Source organism: Equus przewalskii, chromosome 6 (genome assembly GCF_037783145.1).
Source record: "Equus przewalskii isolate Varuska chromosome 6, EquPr2, whole genome shotgun sequence".
Lineage (NCBI taxonomy): Eukaryota > Metazoa > Chordata > Mammalia > Perissodactyla > Equidae > Equus > Equus przewalskii.
Window position 1 is genome coordinate 85,873,046 of NC_091836.1, and position 14,833 is coordinate 85,887,878.

At 55.3% G+C, this 14,833-nt stretch overlaps 1 protein-coding gene across 11 annotated transcripts in view; it reads right to left on the reverse strand.

Moving 5' to 3' along the window:
• Positions 1 to 3,154: 3,154 nt before the first annotated feature.
• The window catches only part of ABCC8 (ATP binding cassette subfamily C member 8), a 75,546-nt gene continuing 63,867 nt past the window's right edge, over positions 3,155 to 14,833 (reverse strand). For 9 of the 11 annotated variants that reach the window (XM_070626534.1, XM_070626531.1, XM_070626532.1 and 6 more), the window contains 13 exons: positions 14,717 to 14,786; positions 14,095 to 14,252; positions 12,208 to 12,300; positions 8,295 to 8,397; positions 7,576 to 7,689; positions 7,097 to 7,217; positions 6,843 to 6,973; positions 6,227 to 6,305; positions 5,915 to 6,023; positions 5,411 to 5,514; positions 4,471 to 4,604; positions 3,924 to 3,986; positions 3,155 to 3,398 (listed from right to left, as the gene is read on the reverse strand). In XM_070626534.1, the coding sequence (XP_070482635.1) occupies positions 3,261 to 3,398; positions 3,924 to 3,986; positions 4,471 to 4,604; positions 5,411 to 5,514; positions 5,915 to 6,023; positions 6,227 to 6,305; positions 6,843 to 6,973; positions 7,097 to 7,217; positions 7,576 to 7,689; positions 8,295 to 8,397; positions 12,208 to 12,300; positions 14,095 to 14,252; positions 14,717 to 14,786 (1,417 nt within the window). In that variant the 3' untranslated portion in view covers positions 3,155 to 3,260. The remainder of the gene's footprint in view (positions 3,399 to 3,923; positions 3,987 to 4,470; positions 4,605 to 5,410; positions 5,515 to 5,914; positions 6,024 to 6,226; positions 6,306 to 6,842; positions 6,974 to 7,096; positions 7,218 to 7,575; positions 7,690 to 8,294; positions 8,398 to 12,207; positions 12,301 to 14,094; positions 14,253 to 14,716; positions 14,787 to 14,833) is intronic. The other 2 variants (XM_070626527.1, XM_070626526.1) reach the window with 1 other exon arrangement.

Sequence of the window (14,833 nt, forward strand, 5' to 3'; positions counted from 1 at the left end):
TCCTCAGTGGGGTCAATATCCGCCTCTCGCGCAGCGCCAGGCTTTGCGGGTTCCCAGCGAAAGGAGACACTGAGGGGCGACGTCACCAGCCCGGTGACTGGGGGAGATTAGGTGGCCCGAGAACTTCTCAACTGACCGCTAAGAAGAAAGAGGTCTCTGGGGATGCTCATGGTCCCTTCCGAGTCATGGATCCTTTGAGAATCTGATGAAAGTCGCGGACTCTCTCCCCAGAGAAAAATGTACCTTCGTAGGTGTAGAAACACAGTTTACCGCCCACAGGGGATGGTAGGTGCTGCAGCCCGGAACCCTGGCTGGTTGCGTCTTCTCAATCGTGACCAGCCCCGACCCCACCTCTGTGTTGTAAAGAGGGTGTGAGCCACTGGCACTCGGTTTACACCTCCTTACGCCCGCAGCCCTATTTCTTCTACCTTAGGTAATGGGGCCACCTGGGTCTGAGGGGCTGTATTAGGGCTGGCTTGGGCACTGGGAGACTCAAGCCCTTGGCCTGGACATGAGTGGTGTTTCTACTGTAGGCATCAGCCTGGGGTTGCCCTGTGGCTTGGGCCCCAAGGCAGGCCCGCAGTTCTCAGCTAGGAGGGAAAGCCTTCTGAGTCTCTGTGGTTATGGCAGTAATGGCCCCACCTCCACTCTGGGGCTTAATCTTTATGGAGGAATCCTTGACCCATATGTGTCCATTTGTTGGAGGCAGGCTCGAGGCAGGGGCTGGAAAGATAGGGACAGTGGGGATATGGGCCACAGCGGAGCAGGGTGTGACTTCCATATTTTTTTCCTCTTTCTTTTCCATACCCACCTGCAGGCAGAGTAAACACTGCTACTCAGGGTAAGTGTGATCCTGGGCTATATTATCAGAGGTGCAGTGCCTAGGGTGGGGAGGGGAAAACAGGATGAGCAAAGTAGGGAGCTCAAGGAGACAGGGTTATGCAGGAAACCTCTGGGGCAACTACAGCTGTTCAGCCATGAGAAAAGGATCCCTGGAGAGCCCCCCAAGGGGTTTGGGCCCCATTGCAGAAACCCCTGGGGCCCAGGGAAGATGGACTCGTAGTTTTGTGTGACCCAAAGTATAGAACCAGTATAACTACTGAGTGGAACAGAGGTGGGCTTTGATTTCACATATGGAAGAGTCTCTAATAACCAGAGATGGCCCACATCCGTGGGGTATCTGAGTCAAGGTTGGCAGACCATCAGGGATGCTAGAGAGGGGTTTGGGCCAGAACGACCTTGGGCATCCTGGAAGACTGCTGTGTGGGCAGGCCCCCTGCCACTTCACTTCAATCCCTTGGGGTGTGGTGGGCATGGAGGGGTGGGCATTCTCTTCCCTCTCCCCAGGCTCTGCTCCTGGGAGACCCTACAAGGGAGGGAGCCAGTGGGCCCCTGGAGGCGTCTCAGTGCTGGAGAGGCCAGGCCCTGCCTCACCGTGTGGGCCTGAGGCCCCACCCTTTCCAAGAGGCTGAGCCCCTTACCTGGAGGGCTCAGCCTCCTGCTCTGCTCTATCCTGCACCTCCTCTCCCCCAAACACTGCACTTGTCAGGCCCCTTTCTTGCTCAAAAACCTCCTCCACTTTTGTTCACTGGCTTATCCCAAACTCCTTGTCCTGGCATTCAGGGCTCTCTGTTCTTATTCCCACCTCCCCAACTCCACTTCCCACCAGCCCTTCCCCCGACCATGGGCTCTTTAACTCTCTGCCTATCCAATTCCTACTCCTCCTGCTCCACTCAAATCCTGCCTCTCCTAGGCGGCCTGCCAGGTCTTGCAGGGCTCTCACTTCCTGGGTTCCTCTGGCCCCAGGAACATCTAGAAGGATCTGTGCTGGGCCCCTCTCCAATGACTGGGGCATTTTCCTTATGTTGTACGGCTCTGACCCCTCACAGTCAAGAGAGATGCAGGCCCAAGACGCCTGGGTCTGCAACCCAGGGCCTGGTACAGCCAGTACTGAAGGCAACATGTAAATGATAATAAAATGATATGTAAATGAGCACCTGCCATTTCTTGGCTGAGGGCAGGTATGCACTCCTGTTTCATGATGCGGATGGAGTCTGAGGACAGCTGTTGCTTTGGTCTCCCTTCTGTCTGGGCTCTGGCATCTCCCAGCCACCACCTGGCTGACTTGTGGTATATACATTGTGCTTTCCCTCTGAAAGACCACCCTTCTCCCACTTCTGAATGCCCCTATTTGGGGACGGAGATGGGGACATCTGATCCAGGCCTAGCCAGCCAGTGTATTCAGCCCTCTGACCACAGTGATTGGGTAGGGGTGGGGATGTGACCCAATTTAGTCCACTGAGATTTGCTCCCAATATTTTTGCTGGAACTATTGGGAGAGAGCGTCTTGTTTCAGAGGGGTAGGATATAAACTGGAGCTGCTAGTGGTCCTTGGTCATTGTGGGGGGAGAGGAAGATGGAACCCAGAAATGGAGACACATCCCTGATGTCAAGCACCTGGATCCAGCAATTCTTGAAGTCGTACACCTTCTAGCTTTCTCAGTCACACACAACAATAAATTCCATTTTTTGTTTAAGCCACTTGGAGATGGGTTCCTGTCGCTTGCAAGGGAAATAGTACTAATCCAGGGTACTCAAGGCCCCACAACTTTAATCCAAGAATTCAAGTGAGAAGGAAGGAGCTCAAGCTATGGAGATCTGCTACCTTATCTGATGAGATAATCACAAAAATGCTATACCCTTGTTATAGCCCCCAAAATCATATTTTGAGGCCCTCAATTCGTATGTTGAAGCCCCCAACATGACTGTATTTGGAAATAGGTCCTGTGAAGAGGTAATTACGTTAAATGAGGTCATAGGAGTGGGGCCCTATTCCAGTACGACTGGTATCCTAATAAGAGGAGAGAGAGAGACACCAGGACTGTCTGTAAGCAAGGAGAGGGGCTGCAGGAGAAACCAAATCTGCGCCACCTTGATCTTGGACCTCCAGCCTCCAGAACTGTCAGAAATAAAGTTCCGTTGTTGAAGAGACCCAGTCTTTGGTATTTTGTTATGGCGGCCCTAGCAGGCTAATAGCATCCTCATTTCACAGATAAAGAAACGCGCTTTGCCCACGCTCACACGGCGTCTGCGGTCTGCCTGATGCCAAAGTCAGGCTGGCTCTGCTGGACCACAAGGCTGGACCCAAGGCCTGTTAGGAAATAGCCAATCTCTTTATTTACAAGTGATTTACAGTTAGAAACCCCAGGTGGGAGGCGGGGGCAGTGTGGGGCTTGGGATGGCACATGGGCTCCGAAAAGTCATTTGTCTGCACGCACAAAGGAGGCGAAGATGCTGTCCTTGCGGCTGAGCAGCTTCTCTGGCTTATCGAACTCAAGGATGGCGCCACGTTTCAGGACGATCACCAGGTCTGCACTTAAGATGGTGTGCACACGGTGCTGGGGGGGCAGGAGGGGCTGGTGAGGGGGGTGGGGGACCAGGCAGGGCAGCTGAGGGCACCTGCAGCTTGGAGGAGGAGGCATGTGGCCGGAATGTCCTGTCTCTGTGATGACTGCCCTTTCCTGGGGTGGCTGTGACTCCACGCCCTCCATCCACTAATGACATGCTCTCGCCTCACTAAGTATCAGCTCTGCCCTCACCTCTACACTTCAAGACTCAGGGATCCCCCATTCCCCCTTCCCCAACTTCCTGTGGAGAAGTAACCCTAGCCCAGCTCACAGGCCTTGGCACAGGGTGGGCCTTGGAAGCTGGAGAATGATGCAGAGCACCAAGGGAAGTGCAGGTGGAAATCTCCCCTCACCCCAAATCCTCCAGGCTCCCTGCAAGGCTTTGGGACTCCTGGCCCTGCACTGCTTTCTTCATTACCAGTCCCAGGTGAGCCCAGGGGATGCCCACTGATGACAGCGTCAGGAGACCAGCGCTCCTTCTGGGTGCCCCATCTCCCCCGTCAGTGGGGCCCTTACCGCAATGGTAACCACGGTGCGGTCTGCAAAGGCCGTCATCACCACCTTCTGGAGGATGTTTTCCTGCCAGGCAGGAGCAACAGCTTTTGGCTCACCTGCCCAGTGGATGGGGTCTGGCCTGGCTTTGGGGATGTGGGGCCCAGGTTTGTGGCCCAGCTCCCATCTGACCCTGATCCTAGCCCCACCCCCTCCCTCTGTCTGGCCCTAGTCCCCATAGGATTGACCAGGTTTCCGGCATTCAGGGGCTGGCCTCAACCTGTTGGGAGCCCAGCTCTGTGCACGTATGTGCATGGTGTGGCTGGGGTGTACTGTGTGATGGGTGTGAAGTCTTCATGGGTCTGTGTGCAGCTTGTGTGTGTGCGTTTTATGAACATGCCCTAAGGCTAGCTGGAGTCAGGGTCTCCCCGGCCCTTTGCTTTTTCGGCCACAAGTGGCCCTGGATGGTAAAGGCAACTTGAGCTTCAGGCCTATTTGTGCATTCTTCTCCCTAATAGCTCATGAAAACCCTCTCCAAGACCCCCATTCCAGGGATGTGCCAAGGACCAACCGTGGCCATGTCGATGGAAGCCGTGGCCTCATCCATGATGAAGATGCTGGTCTTCCTCACGAAGGCCCGTGCGAGACAGAACAGCTGCCTCTGGCCCTGGCTGAAATTCTCCCCACCTTCGGTGATGATGGCATCTGAAATGAGCCCCAGGGATGGGGAGCAGGGCTGAGTTAATCCTGTGCTACGAGTGGAGTAGATGGTGTGGCTTGGGGGGTGCTAGGAAACATGTGTACAGGGGTAAAATGTGGGCGAGTGTCACAAGTACAGGTGTGTGCAGGGCTGCTGCACCTCACACCACAACACAGATGCCATGTGCATGGAATGCAATGAGAAGAGCTGCCCCTGGAGTTGTGTGCTGCTGTGGCCCTGGGCAGTTCTGGGAGGGGGCGTGTGCACTGAGTGTGAATGTGTGAATTGCTGCAGGTGGGTGGGCCTGGATGGGGGCTTCTCTGAAGCCAAGGTTTGGTGACCGCCCCCACTGCCCCAGGGACTGCAGCAAATACACCAGGGCTCTGCTGACCACTGGGGTGGGGGCAGAGTCTCCCCAGTAGCCTCAATGAGTGACCTGTGCCTGTGACTTCCCAGTCTGTCCTTTCCTTCCTCCTTCCGGCAGAACTGGGCAGACAGGTGGACGGGGAAGGGCAGGGCTGAATATCTTGCCATGGTATCAGGGGCCTTGCAAGCTCTGTCTCACCGTCACCCCTACTGTCTTCCTTGTGCCCTGCAGGAGGGGCCAGACCCTGAACTGACTAGTTGTGTGACCTGGGGCAAGTCACTTGATTTCTCTGAGCTTCTGTATGGAGGGAGGTAGAACTAAATGGTCTGCCAGACCCCAGACTCTAAACTCTGGGAAAGCCTGAGACATGGCTGTGAGTTTTCCCCCTGCAGCCCTTATGGGGTCCTTCAGTGCCAGACCCGCTGCTCAGCCAGCAGTAGTTACCGAGGCCTCCTGGCAGCGCCTTCACCACCAGCTTCAACTGGGCTATCTCCAGGGCCTCCCACAGCGTGCTGTCAGAGCACTTCTTCTCTGGGTCCAGGTTAAATCTGCAGGGAAATCCAGAAAGGCCCCTCAGGGAGGGGAGCAACATCCTGGCTCCATCCCTTGGGTACCCACAGGGGGCGAGGCTGGTGAAGGGGGCAGTGAGGACTGACTGACTTGGGGACCTGCTGGGCGCGGGCACCATACCTGACCTGAGGGTTGGGGTACCCCTACCAGTATCTGCCTAGGCCTAACGGGAAAGAGAAAAGCATGAGGGTAAAACTCCTGTGAAGAACCAGCGCCAGCCCCTGGTGCCTGGAGCCTGAGCAGGGCTACTTGCCCAGGGAGGTGGGTACCCAGCTGAGTGCTCCTGGCCTCGCCACCCGCCTCCTCTTTATGCTCCAGATCTGATGGAGTGGAGCCAGGTTGGGGCTGGGGTGGGCTTGGTGGGGTTGGGGGACTCACCGGATGGTGCCACTGAAGAGGACGGGGTCCTGCAGGATGATGGAGAGGCGCGAGCGCAGAGTGTGCAGAGGCAATTTGGCGATGTCAATGCCATCAATGATGATGCGCCCTGCATGGAGACAATGTCACAGGTCGGGCACCACGGAGGGGGATGGTGGAGCTGGGGATGGGCTCAGCCTGGAAGATGGGTCCCAACAAAGATGCACGAAAAGACAGTGATTGCTGGGCCTCCTGTGATGTCTGACCACACACAAGGACTGAGGTGCACCTGGTGGCTGTGGGAATACACGGAGTGCCCACCATACAACTCACCTTCGAACATGTCCACCATGCGGAAGAAGGCGAGAGAGAAGGAGGACTTTCCACTGCCTGTGCGGCCACAGATCCCAATCTGGAAAGAGATGAGCAGGCACACTGTGGGAACCTGGCGTGGCTGGGAGACTCTAGTGCTGGCTCTGGGAGTGCGCAGACGTGGGAGGTCGCAGCATCTCTCCTTGTCCTGGTTTTCAGACCAGCTTCTCCTCAGCCAAGGGTGGGCCTGGGGTGTGGGCTTGTTTCCTGCAGTGGCTCCAGAGGGGCCTCCCACGAGGACCCACAGGTAAATGCAGGGTGTAGATGTCCATTTGCCTGGGCCTGGGTGTGGGGCTGGCTGTGCCTCATATGTGGCTGCAGGGGAGTTAGGGGCAGTATTGTGTCTCTTTGTGCATGGGTGTGGCAGGAGGGCACAGAGGGGCTGACTGTGGTGTGCAGGGATGGGTCTGAGTGTCCCACCTTAAACTGGAGTCATCTCTAACCACACCGTTTCCTGGTCCTTGGGTACCAACAGAAATGACAGTAAAGGACTGATACAGAGGCAGAGATAGTAACAAAGAGACCATGAGGTGACTCTGTGAGGCTGTCCAGCCCTGTGCCCTCCCTGCCCCCTGACCTTCTGTCCTGGGGAGATGAGGGCATTGACGTGCTTCAGCACCGGCTTCAGGGAGCTGTCGTAGCGCACGCTCAGGTTCTGGATCTGGATCTTGCCTTGGTCTGGCCAGTTCTTCGGGATCAGGGATGGTTCTGGGAGTGGGGCTGGGGGTCAGCACCCAGGCGTGGGCCACAGCCAGTATCCGCCCCACCCCCAGGCTCCTTTGTGGTCCCCTGTAACCCCTTCCCCAGAAGTCCTCCTCCTGCACCCCTCACCCAGCAGCCCCTCGTAGCTCTCCGCTTCAGTTTTCAGGAGCCCGTGGATGCGTTTCACGGCCCCCAGCTGGATCTCCATGTCCGCCAGGTTCCTCACCATCCAGTTGAGGTAGTTGGAGACCTGTGGGGAGTAAGCCAGTCACAGTCAGCGATCACATGATCCTATCCGTGGCCACCAGGATGGCTCTTCTTACAGCTGAGGAGGGGCCAGGGCCCCCCGAGGCCTTTTGCTGCCCATTGTCTGGCTGCTCAGGGTGGCCCTCCCTGGAGGGACAGGGAGGGTTGCAATGAATGTGGCTCCTCACCTGCCACCGTCTGGGGCCCTGCAGTCAGCCTTCCCACCCACATGGTCCTTTTGGCATCAGACTCAAAGTAGCTTGGGGTAAGGCCTGGCTGGTGTTTCAGTTGGGGAAGGTGTCCTGGGACTGCCTGAGTGCTGGTGTCTTACTGCTCCCCTAGCCCCATTTGCTGCCACTCACCATTAGGGCATAGGTGAGCCCCAGCCCAACCAGGCCGGCAGAGAGCTCCCTGTGGAGGGAGTTGGAGATGGACGTCACGGCCGCGATGAGGACCACACATGCACCGATGTACTCCTGCGGAGGGAAGGGAGCTGGCCTGGGCCCTTCCCGGGCCCAGGGGTTGGAGCCATAGCACCCCCCCCACCCCGCCCCGCACTACTCCCTTCAGGGCAGAGAGCAGCTCAGCCGAGACTCAACTCCAGTCCCGCAACTCACATACAAAACATTAGATACCCAGGAGGTCTGTGAAGGCTGGAGCCCCAGGACACAACACATGTAGACAGCACATGCTCCCACTACTCCCCAGCCTCCTGCACACGCCTGAACACACATGCCTCACCAGCTGGCACACACATGTGCACAACATATGTATGTCATATGACCCACTTCAGACACACACTCGTCCCAGTTAAACACACAACTATTCTTGCAGTTGGCACACGTCTCAGATACCCAAGGCCGTGGGCAGTGATATGGGTCAGGGGGGGCTCAGGTCAGGCACAGGGAGGACCTCCAGGGCTGGGAGAAGCAAGAGGGCTTGGTGTCCACCCTGTGCACACATGAGCTGGCTGTCTATCCTCTCTTCCCACCCACTGTCTGTGTTTGGCCCTTGCTCTGGCTCCAAACATCTATTAGAACCCCCTGTCCTGGGGCCTGGGGCTGGGGAGGGTGGCACTTGCCATGCGGACTTCTAGCCACCTGTTGGCAGCTGTGAGAAAGAGGGAGGCGATGTTGTTGGAGTCGGTGTATTCGAGGAGCTTCTGCTGGAAGCGGGTCTCATACCTGGAGGGAGGACGAGGAGGATCTGAGGGAATAATCTGGGTCCACGTAGCCCCTGGGACTCTCTCTACCTACAGAGGAGGCCACCTGGGCCTCACCAGCCCCCAGACATGTCACCTCTGCCACCTTATGTACGCCGTTCCTCTCTGGAATACCCTCCCAGCTCCTTTTGACTTATTCAAACCTATCAAGAGTCCCACCTCCTTCAAACTCTTGTTTCATCCCACGACCTGTCCTTCTCTCCAGGGCTTCCCTGTTACAATAAAAGCATCTCCACCCAACCAGTTGCTCAGGCCGGAAACCCAGGAGTCATCTGGAGACACATCTAATCCGTCTGCAAACCCTCTTATTTCTACCTCCAAAATAGCCCATGCCTCTGCCTGCCTCTCTCCTGCTGTCTGCCCATCACGCACTCACCTGGACCACCACATCAGCTTCCAGACAGGGCTACCTGCTGGCGCCCTCCATCCACTCTCCACACAGTAGCCAGCATCATCTTTCTAAGTCATAAACTGCATCCTATTTCTCCTCTTCTCTGAATGCCAATGGCTTTTAGGATAAAGAACCTTCTCCTTGCCAGGAGCCTGTGTGAGCTGGCTTCTGACAACCTCACCAGCCTCCTTCCCGGCCACAAATGTTGCAGCCACTCTGGCCTTTCCTCAGTTTTGCGAGAGTACCAGTTTCTTCCCCACCCCAGGGGAAGACGTTCTCTCTGCCCAGACTGCCTCTCCTCTGCTCTTTACAGGGCTGACTCCTCTCGAACTTCAGGCTTTACCGTACATGGCACCTCCTCCCAGCAGCCTTTACTGGCCTATTGTTCTCCATCTCTGCAGCCTGTGCGTTTCATAAGCTCTGCGCGTACACTCATTCGTCTAGCTGTTTATGATCCGTCTCCCTCCCTAGACTGAGAACTCCATGAGGATGGAGGCCACGTCTGTTTTGTTCACTGGTGTATCCCCAGCGCCCAGTTCTATCAATAAATAGTTGAAGAATGAATGAGTGGAACCTCCCCTGACTCTCCGAGGTGGATGGGACCTCCCTGCACAAGGAGCTCCAGAGGCTTCTCTCCTGCCCCCGCGCCCACATCACGTCCTGCCTGTGTTACTTCGCATGGATCTGCCTCCTCTCTCTGACCAGCCGAGGCTCCTGGCCTCTCTCTCCTCGGCCACCCCTCAGACCTGGACGGCTGGAGCTGGGCCCAGAGGAGGGGGCAGGAGCATTTGTTTGATGATGAGTAAAGGAAAAAATGAAAGCCATCTCAGCACCGGTCTCAGGGACAAAACTGAGGCGACTCGGAGGGACTCGAGACGAGCCTGGTCGGGCATTTGCTTTTCCTTCTCGGAAGATGTCTGTTCTGCCTTGATTATTTCCGGGTGGAGGGCCCGTAACTGAGCTATGTGTCTGAGGAGAGGGAAGGGCGTTTCTGAGCTGTGAGAGAGCGCCGATCGCACACACACTCTGGGGTGGGTATGTGTGGCCGGGTGATGTGTCTGAGGCGAGTGTGAAACTGTACGTCTGAAGGGTTGGAGTAAGTGCACGTGGAAGAGTGTATGCGCGAGCGCATGTATGCGTGATGGGAGAGTCCGAGGGATATGTGGCTGGTCTGCGGGGTGTATGTGCGTGAGCTTCTGTGATAGGTGTGGATGGGGTTAGGATGGTGGGAAGAGCCCCAGCTGGGGCCACGCAGACCCAGGTTGGAGTGTGAGCGTTATTACTTACTGGCTGCATGTCAGGACTGAGACTCAGTTTCCTCATCGATAAGATGGGGACAGTAATAGCTCCCGCACGGACTGAGACAACCTCTGAGCCCAACACTGAGCCCAGGGCTGGACACTCTTGAAATTCCTTTGGGAAAAAGCAAGGCCTCTTGGGAAATACCAGGTCAGACAGGCCTGGGTTCTAAGCCCAGCACCAGCTCTCATCCTGTGTGACCTGGGGTTGGTTACCCGGCCTCACTGGGTCTTGTCTCTTCACCTGTAAAATGTGGCTCACTCGTCCCTTACGAGGTAAGTGTGTAATCAACACACACTAGTTAGCTCTCAACAGGGCAGGCTGTGTGGCAAAAGCCAATGAGTTAAACACATCCAAGGGACAATTAAAAAGTCCCTCATTCAACTTTTACAATCATCCAGCGTTGTCAGTGCAGGGTGTGGGAGGTGTTGCTGGGCAGCAGCTCCTCGCTGACCACAGGCTTTGGTCTGAGGCCGGTTACAGGATGCTGGGACCCAGATCTTACCGAGAGGGTCTGATCCACTCTAGGAAACTCACCATCTCTCTGCCCCAGGCGCAGCCCGAAGGCCTCCAAAACACAGTCATAAAATGGACATCAGCACAACTTAGACTAGAGGCCCAGGAGCGCTGAGGAGCCTGGCAGCTAGAGGAACTGGGGACTTCAGGCTCGGGACAAGAAGGGGGCTGGGAGGAGGCCCCACAGTTGTGCCGGGCCCCAAAGAGCTTCCCTGTGGAAGCCAGCACAGGCTTGCACCGGGGCTGGGGGCATCTGGGGAGCAGAGCCAAGGCCAGAGCAGGGCTCAGTGTTACTTTGCTCTGCTTAGACAAGACCCTTCAGAGGGCCTCCCACTGACCCCAGATGCCCAGGGAGTGAACAGGGGCTGCTCCAGTGGCCTGGGTACCTCTCCCAGCGCTTCAGATGAACTTTGGGGGTTGGAGGGAGGAGATGTAAGCCTCCTTGGATGCCCTCAGTTGGTCTTTGTGCCCTAGGGTTACTCCTGGACACAGGGCTTGGTGTCCCATGGTTACTGTCACACCCCAGGCAGCTGTGCCATCCTAAAAATAACCTGGAGTCACTCTCTGGGTGAGGCTTAGAGATCAGAGCCCAACTATCTGGGTCAGGGGTCTCTGGCCTGTCTGGCTGGAGGAGAGATGCCCTAACACATCACACAGAGACTGGGGCGGGGAGCAATTGCCCACCTCCCCCTGAACCTCCCCGGCAGCCTTAGATACGCCCCTCCAGCCCAACATGACTCAGGGTGGCAACAGGATGGCAGGGGCACTGAAGTTTTCAGGGAATTCCTGTAGCCTGGTGAACTCTTACCTATCTTTTGAGTCCTATCTCCAATAACACCTCCTCTATGATGCCTCCCATGACTGCTCCCTTCTATACTCTCATAGCCTGTGTCCCCCACTTCATTCAGAGTACCAATCACATGGGTTTCTCCTGGCCTGCTCAAAGCCTGGACTGTAAATCCCATCAGGGTAGGGGCTCACCTGACTCATCTCTGTCTTTTTGGTGCCTGGCATGGGGCTTAGCTCAGTAAATGTTTGTTGATTGAATGAATAGGTTCAAGTCTGGGCTTTGTGGGACTTTACACAGAGAGGTTATAGAACCTCTCTCAGCCTCAGTTTTCTTATCTGAGGAATGGGAATAATCATGCTCACCACCTAGGGTTGCAGGCGCCGAATGAACGAGACTGGCATGTAAAGTACTTAGCACAGTGTCTCGCTCACAGGAGAGTCTCAATAAAAGGTGGCCTGGAGCTGGCCCACAGGACGTCAGGGCCTTTCCAGCATTGACACATGAGGACTCAGCCCTTGGCTTCTTTTCATGTTCCTCCTTAGTTCACAGAGGCCCTGGGCTTGGCTGCTGGGCTGCGATTCTCCTTTCTGGATCATACAGCTGGAGCCTACCTGGCCTGTCCCCTCTGGTGGACAGCATCTGGGCCTTGGGGCCTGAGGAGGGGCTGGGAGAGGCGTGTCCTGGGCCTTCCTAAGTGGAGCCCTGAGAATCAAATCTCGTGACCTGTGACCTCGGCTCCACCCCTCCCCCACCTCATCCTGGGGTGACTCTGGTACCTGAAGGCCCGGATGGTAGTGAGGCCTTCCACAGTTTCAGCGAAGTGTGAGAGCAGCGGGAGCTGGGTGGTGTCATCCAGCTGCTGCAGGTCCCTGTGCCAGGCGGGGAAAGAGCAGAATGGTTAAGAGGGCAGGTGCGTGGCTTAGCCAGGATCTGAATCCTATCTCCACCTGCTCCAGTGTGGGCAAATGGCCTCACCTCTCTAGGCCTCAGTTTCTCACCTGTAAAGTACCCTCCTCCCCCGACATCAAGCTGTTGTGAGGCCAGGATGAGCTCACTGGTGTAAAATGCTTAAACAGAGCACCTGGCACAGTCACTGTTATCCTGGGTTCCATCTACCTCCCGTGTCCCTGTCCGTGCACTTCAGCTGTGCGGCCTTGCTCAGCCGTAAGGCTCGGCGTTAGTTCCCTTTCACAGGCGAACAAGCTGAACCTCAAGGCGGCCAGTCAAAGGAATGGAAAGACCAACTCAAAGCTTTCTGTCCCCTTCCAAAAACCACAATAGGTTTCAGGACATCACAGGCCAGGATCTAAGGAGCAACTTGAGGGGGAAAGGCCAGCGGTTTCCATGGCAACAGCATTGCACCTGCTCCCCACAGCTGCACTTGACAAGCGCATTAGTGACAGGGGGGCCGGGCTGGGAGGTGGGAAACGGGTTCCCGGACAAACCGTCTCCAGGGCCAGAGTGGGTGCCAGGGGAACAGGGTTGTTTGGCAGAAGAAATGAACTTTGTACAACAGCTTGTACAGTGTTTAAAAGCCACTGTGATTTTGTGAATCACAAAACATGAACGTGCTCTGCTCCTCATGGGTGTCAGGGGATCCGGATCATCCAGGTAAAAAGCCATTTATACAAATCCTGATCCTTGTGGGCAAGGTAACTGTGGCCAGAATGTATCTAAATTTAATTATTATTATGCCATTTTGACTTTAGTTTCCAACCAACTATGTGCACTTGGGAAAGGAACTTAACCTTTCTGACCACAATCTGCAGTAAGAAATACATTTTATACCACAAATCAGTGCACGCACACACACACACACCCCCCCACGTGACCCAAAGAAAGATTTCAGGCAGCAAAGCTTGCTGTTACCACCTGAATACAATCTGACATTTTCTGTTCTATTTCATTTTTTAAAAACGCTAGTTGCGATCTGTGATTTCACGACCCACTGATAGGTTGTAACTGGCAGTTTGAGAAACGCTGGCCTAGAGGTTCTTTAAAATTTTCCCTACAATTCTTTGAATCTATGATTTTAACAGAATCACTCCCAGGAAGAACCTCCTAGAGAACGTTCTTAGAAAATTCTGAGTAGGAAGGGGGCAGGTGTGGCTCCAAGGCTCATGAGGGTGAACGAATATGATCAATGAGTATGGCTGTGAGAGGCTCCCTTGAGTCCGGGCCTGCAGCCACGCTCTGCGCCCACGTGGGCTGCGAGGGATGGTTGCCATAACATTCCTCACATCCCTACCCGCCGATTTCACATATCAGCAATCAGCCTGGTCCTCCCTTGGAATCATACAATCCTCCTAGGCAGCATTTTGGCAAAACGAATGAAGGGCATACACATGTGCATATACCCTGACCTGGCAATTCCATTTCTCTGGTGTATCTCCCAAGGAAACAGTTCAGAGATTAACAGCAGTGGGTGTGTGTGTGTGTGTGTGTGTGTGTGTGTCTGTGTGTGTGTGTGCATGTGCTGACAGGTGGTTATATTAGGGTCGTGGACTATGACTATTCCTATGTCCTTCATTTCTATTTTCCTTTTTTGGGGGGGATCACGACTCTACTACTTTTATGATGATGACTTTTGTAAAAGTACCAAACCGCCCACTGCAAAGCACGTCCCATCTCCCACCCCCTGAGGCCACAAATGCTGCCATCACCTGGATGCCACCCGGAAGTACTTCTGGATGAAGTAGCACACGACGGCCAGGGGCAAGAGGGCCACAAGGAACACAGGTGTGACATAGGAGATGACGGCCAGAGCGGAGACGCAGAGCAGGGTAGAGCGGCTCAGGCACTCCAGAGTGGATGGGATGTGCTGAGGGAGGGGAGGGGGGGGAGGAGGTGAGTGCTGGTATTCAATTCTGTGCAGCATTAGTCTCATCCCTCCAGCCACACGGTAGGCTCCCTGAGAGCAGGAATCAGGACTTGGTTTCCTCACCACTTAGTACGATGGTAAATAAAGAACACAGGCTGAATCAAAATGAATATTCTCCACAAAATCAGTCACCTTGGTTCAGAACACGCTGGAACCTTACTGGAGGGAGCCAGGGGCGTCTTGGATGGAAGCCAAAGGGAAGTGGTTTCCCTCAGCCTTATTATGAGGGTCTCACAGGGGAGGCCCCCATCCCTTCGGCAGCACTATAATCAGATCTGGGCATTAGGTTCCTCCCACAGGGCTCTGATCACTCCACGTGGGGAAGCCAGCACCAGCCTGGGAGGAGAGGTCCCAGGGGCCTGGCCGCTCTCTGAACCAGGGAAATGGGTCACAGTCCTGTATACCTGGTCGATGGTGTTACAGTCGGATGAAAACCTGTTCAGGATGCTTCCAAGGGGAGTGGTCTCAAAAAACCTAAGAGGCAACCAGAAGAACAGTTACTCATTCGTTTATTGATTTCC